Raw genomic sequence first — 6,140 nt, 5'->3', positions numbered from 1 at the left:
CGAAATCTAATTACCTCATACAAATGAGGAAGAATCATAAATGTAACAGATCCTCTTATCAGGAAAAAACTTTAGTGATGAGAAAGTTTGACTTTACAGATGGGATTATTTGGAAAAAAGAACTTAAAATGGAGGACAACAAATAGAAAAGGGAAAAAATTCATAGAGTTACAAAATCTGTCTGCGTTCACACTACCTGGCTAGCAAAATGAAATGACAACTTAGTCCATTCTAGCACCAACCCGCCGGTCAGAATCTTAACGCCATGAGATTTGAATTTAATATGGAATTCTAAACGCATATTTAATTTAAATTTTTATTTATTTATACACACACACAAAATATATATATATATATAGTTCGACCTCAAAACTCCGGATTCTACCAAATTCACTAACAACTTGTTTGGATGGTTGTTACCTACTATGTTGTATCGTATTATTACTTTAAATATAATGTTTGTTTTGATGGTTACTTTAAATATAATCGTGTCGTATTGTTAAATTCATCGTTACGTAACGAAGAAAAATGCAACTTTATGGAACGAGCGATTTGGTGTGGTCGCGTCGTTACCTTTTTTTTCCGTCTTGCCCTTTCTTATTATTAAATAATCTTATTTTATCTTTTACCCTACCTTTTTATATAATAATTAATCTACCTTATACCTTACTTTTTCTTTATAATATTGCAAATTTATTCTTCATATTATTGGTGCATGACATCATGAAATGACGGCAAACATACAATCTATCCAAATATTATATACATCAAAATAATATTATATAATAGTATACGATACATTATGAAACGATATATAACAATCATCCAAACAAGTTGTAATCTAATATTTAGATCCGTCACTTTTTCAGATGAAGGGTAAAATTGGAAGAAAAGTACCACATTTCATTGCTGTTGAAATGTAACGGGCTGTTAGAGAACTTTGTCCCATCTGTCTTTATGTTCTTCTAAACAAACAAAAATTGGCTAAAACAGTTGTATTTATTAAGTACTTCCATTGTTCTCTTGCATTGGCTATATGTAAAATCCTAGTAGTAGTTTTCTGTGCCTTTCTTCTATATTTTTCTCTTTTAAATACCATTTTCAGAAAAATTGAAACACTTTTGAGAGGACAAAATTGGAAAAGAAAAATCAAATGAGTAGCTCTGGGTCATCATCTCTTGAATCAATTGAGCAGGTATGTTATATGTATATATAGGTGTGTAGCATTACCGATTTCCTTTTTTTTTTAATTCCTCAGAAAAAAAAATGCGTATTTTATTTGTAGTATACAAGTATATGATGGACTTTACATTAGAATTTTAATTCATTCGAAATAAATTGTATATGTTTTCTTTGATTGTTGAGGAAATTTCGTGAGGTCTGAATATCATTATGTGTGATAGGCTCTTAAATGATAATGTATAAAAGGTAAGAATTGTTCAAGAAACTGAATTTGGTCCATACTATGTAGAGTTATATTATGACTGAAAATTAAAAATGAGACTCTCAAATTAGTTGTCATGTTTCGCTTTTCGAAATATAAATTATTTGAACTTAGACCAATATTTTAAGATGTATTTTTATCATATTGACACGAGAAGAATTATAACTAGTAATACTTTTCGTATTGCTTTTGAAAACTAATTTCTGATTGTAAAATATTGAATTTAATTCAATTTAGTTTCAATGATTAATTAAACTGGCTCTCGAAACACGAAACATGACAATTAATTTGGGATAGAAGGGGTAAATAGTTGTAATAATTGATAAAATTTGTCGGAATTTGATTTCATCATCTTGTTTTGTGCATTGGGTCTTTTTAAAACCTAAATCTATTGAAGAAATTTTTTAGACTTAATTTCGTGAGAGAAATAGTTTTTGACAGTATTGTAAATTGATTTCAATAGCACGATTTTTAATCATTCAAAGTTGGGTAAAAATCACAAATAGCCTGATTTACAACAGGTAATTAGAAAATAGCCAACGTTCTAAAAGTAATCGAAATTTAATCAATTTTTCATGTAAAGATAAAATCTGAACAAAAATACCCTTAAAATACGGAAAAAAATCCAGCATAATATGCTGGAGTTCGAATTTTTTACATATGATTCCAGTATAATGTGCTGGAATTTCATAATATGCTGGAGTTCCAACATAATATGCTATAAATTTATACACAGGAACTCTATAATCCAGCATTTATGCTGGAAATTTCCACGTTTCAACTAAAATAGTGCATGTTTTTCAATGACTTTGTAAATAATGTTGACTATTCTTTTATTACCAGCCCCAAAACTGGCTAGCCCGTGTTATTTTTACTTCAAAGTTTCATTAATTTGAGGGGAGGCAGCTGCACCTAAAATTTCTTGGGATTTTTGTAAAGTCCATTTGTAAGTCCAAAGAGTTCTGGTTGGGCTATAGGAATCCATAATACATAGAATTTTAATTGAGTTATCAAACAATTAATCTTTCAATATATCATTAAATTTGAGTTTCAGTTAATTTTCAAGTTATACTAGAAAGTCTTTTCTTGATATCTAATTCTTTCCTGTTAGATATGTCTTTACAAAATAAAAGAAATTAATAACTAGATCGTAACAATTCTTGAGAAGGAGACGCGTATTATAATATCAAAGAAATTAACAAATTTGGCAAGAAAAAAAATGCCAATTTTTTAGACTATATGTTTTGGCAAGTACTAATTTTAGAAAGGAATGTCTCATTTGCTTGTCATATTTGGAGAAAAAGAAAAAAAAAAATTCGTCTTGTTAGTATGTGTAATGGTTCTTGATTTTAACTTATAATTCTACTTTGACGATATGAACAATTTTTTCTATCGGAATCTATTCTATATTAATATAAAACTTATAAATGTTGTGTAATTCTAGATGTTCATTCTACTAATTTTTCACATTAAAAGGAGCATTTTTTTAAAGGAAAAAAAAAAGAGTATTTCCGTGAATCTAGAACATATAATGAAATGATCATTCTACCCTAAATCCTTTTGTAAAACCCTCTTGTTATGTCTTTAATATATATGTGTGTGTATATATATATGGTATCTCCAAAACTTTCCCTTCAATCAAGGATACATAAAAAAAAATCTAATGTACATTTCTAATGATAAATTGTATGTATTCTCTACATATGTGCGGTTATGTATGGTCATCTTAACCCAATTTATATACATCATTTGATATTCTTAGAACTTAGCCAAGTACCAAAAGAGTAGTAAAGTCTTAGTTTCTCTATATAATGATGCCATTAATTTGATTAGCTAAAAGACTTTCTGAAATTCGATCAAATCGATCTGAGATATATAATGATTATATTTAATTTGTAGGAGGAATTCTGTGTTGAAGCTAGGAGGAATATGCCAGGATGGCTTGGTCCATTTTTAAAGAGGACATTTTTTGGGTCATGTTTGGTACATGAACTCCAAAAGAATGAATTGAACAGGTATTGCATTACCTGTGATTTAGCATTATGCAGGTATTGCATTTCTTCAGACAAACACAACGACCACAAGCTTCTAAAGATTTATCGACATGTTTACAAAGATGTTGTTCCCCTCGATGAGATGGAGATTCATATTGACTGCTCCAAAATCCAGGTAATTTTCTAACAATTTATTCTTGAATATAATTATAATAATGATGACATAAGTTGAGTTTAAACGGAGAAATGATAATTCATATAGCCAACTTCAACTTATTTGACACTGAGGCATAATTATTATTGTTGATTCGTGAATATAACAGAGTTTTGGTTGATATTCTTTGGGAGGGAAGAAAAATGGGAGGTTTTGTCTTTTTTTTTCTCCCTTCCTTTTTTCTTCGCTAAAGAGTGATTTAATTTAGACTAAGGCTAGATTGTCAAGATGCTCCTTTTCTAAGACGACAACAACAACCCAGTATAATCCTACTAGTGGGGTCTGGGGAGGGTAGCGTGTACGCAGACCTTACCCCTACCCTGGGGTACAGAGGCTGTTTCCGATAGACCCTCGGCTCTCTCCCTCCAAGAACTCCCCACCTTGCTCTTGGGGTAACTCGAACTCACAACCTCTTGGTTGAAAGTGGAGGGTGCTCACCACTAGAGCAACCCACTCTTGTCATGCTCCTTTTCTAAGCTTTACAAGAAAGATTAACAATTTACTATTGTGGGTTCTTTTTAGCTTATCATCTCTATATGAGATGTTACTGACCGATAAACTAGTTAGAAGAAATAATTTCTTATGACAAATGGTTGAGCTTAAATGAAAACTGAGAATTCAATTCATATATATACATTAATCGACTCCAACTTATTTGAAACAGAGGCATAATTGTTATTTGTTTGTTTATTACAGCCATACAAATGCAACAAGAAATGGGTTATCTCTTTGAATCCGCTGCCACATTGTGGGTCAGGCTCTCAAATTGTTGGAGATGCTACTTGTTATATTTGCAAAAGGAGATTGAATGACCCTGACCAGTATCGCTTCTGCTGTATTGCCTGCAAGGTAAAACTAAACTTTGGCTTCATAAAAATTATGGATCGTTACACAAATAATCGGCTGAATTCATTGTTTATTTTTCCTAGTCGGACGGTATACATAGTTGAATATAGACATATTATACATTGAATTATACATGTGTTATACATCCGCCAGCTATTTTTAATTTAAGCAATTGGATGGATGACTATTTAGGTTAATTCTTCAAAGTTGTCGCACCATTTGCTGTTTTCCAAATGCATATGTGGTTCCAGTTCCACGGTTCTTCATTGCATCTACTTATTTTTTTGTTGCAAAGATTTAGAAGTTGGACATGCACGTTCTATTAATTTGTCCCATATAAAAACAGAATGAGTTCCTATACAAGGGAATTTATAATGAGTTTCTTAAGTTATACCGACAAACAGTTAGTATTAGTGTTTCATCAATTACATACTGATCTTCACATTATATCTCCTCTATACAAACTGAGAAGGATGATAGTGTAATGATTAGGTTCAAGTAATATTAATGAAAATTGATTATAAGGATTCTTGCCAAGGCTTTTATAAAGTTTATTACTATTGATAGGATGTATTTTTTAAGTGTTTAGTGATTAGGGTAATTAGCTCGGGATGTACATCTCTACACTTATGTAATGCTCAAGCAAATTCAGTTGAATGGGGGAAGATAAGATGATTGTGTGCCTCAAAGGCTCGCCATAATTTATTGTCATTTTCCATGACCAAATTGTTGTGACAGGTTAAACTATACAAATAGTGTAAGAAAATTTTATACTGTCAATGCACATAAATAATGTACTTATATATATATGACGGAATTTGCAGGTAGAAGCCTTATCTAGGAAGAGAAACGAAGCGCGTTGCGCGCTACGTGCAATTAAAGCTTTTGAAGCAATTCAGAATGGCGAGATCAGGCGCAAGCGCAGGAGAAAGGGATTTCCTCACAGAGCTCCTATTCAATAACAGTTGAATACCTAACTATTTTAGCTCTCTTTCCCATCTACCTATGGGTAGTTAGGAAAAGAAATGTTGGTTTTTTCCTTCGTCTTTTTTTATTTTTGGTTAACTTAAAACTGTCATTTATGGGGCTACTCAAAAAACATGATACCTCTATGCTTTGAGCTAATTTTTTTAAGACTGGAACCTTATAGTCTGTTCGGCCAATTTTCTTGAAGACTAAAAACACTTTTTTAATTAAAAAAATGTATTTTTTCCTAAAGATTTGAGGTGTTTGGTCAATTTCAGAAATAGTTTTTCTGTTATCGAAAAGAAGCTAAAAATTTCTACTTCTTTCGAGAAGCAGAAGCACAAACCTAAATTTTTTAATTAGTTTTGCATGTCATTGTGGTAAAAATATATGTATACGAAGGCACAGTCTCTCTTCCTATACGTGTTCGATTTATAAGCAGAGTGATTATTTACAAAATACTCAACAGGTATGTACATCAGGGGCGGCCTTCCCTAAAGCAAGTAAAGCAACTGTTTTAGGTCTCACATTTATAGGGGCCCTTTCTTTTTGTTTACACCCAATAGGCTATATATAAATTTAAAAAAAAGTTCCGTAAGGTAAAAAGGTTTGATTTCTTTCTTTAACAAATATAGAGAAGAAGGATTTGTAACTGCTATGATTTATGCCAAAAAAA

General features: G+C 31.2%; 1 protein-coding gene across 1 annotated transcript; it reads left to right on the top strand.

Moving 5' to 3' along the window:
• Positions 1 to 1,153: 1,153 nt before the first annotated feature.
• On the top strand, positions 1,154 to 5,460 carry LOC104089535 (protein RGF1 INDUCIBLE TRANSCRIPTION FACTOR 1-like). Its single transcript, XM_009594464.4, has 4 exons — positions 1,154 to 1,195; positions 3,344 to 3,613; positions 4,349 to 4,501; positions 5,323 to 5,460. Exons 1-4 carry the CDS (start codon positions 1,154 to 1,156, stop codon positions 5,458 to 5,460), a joined length of 603 nt encoding a protein of 200 aa, XP_009592759.1.
• Positions 5,461 to 6,140: the final 680 nt, after the last annotated feature.

The sequence above is a fragment of the Nicotiana tomentosiformis genome, chromosome 7, assembly GCF_000390325.3.
Source record: "Nicotiana tomentosiformis chromosome 7, ASM39032v3, whole genome shotgun sequence".
NCBI classification, from domain to species: domain Eukaryota; kingdom Viridiplantae; phylum Streptophyta; class Magnoliopsida; order Solanales; family Solanaceae; genus Nicotiana; species Nicotiana tomentosiformis.
The sequence above is the reverse complement of the archived record's forward strand: the minus strand, read 5'-3'. Positions and strand labels throughout refer to the sequence as shown.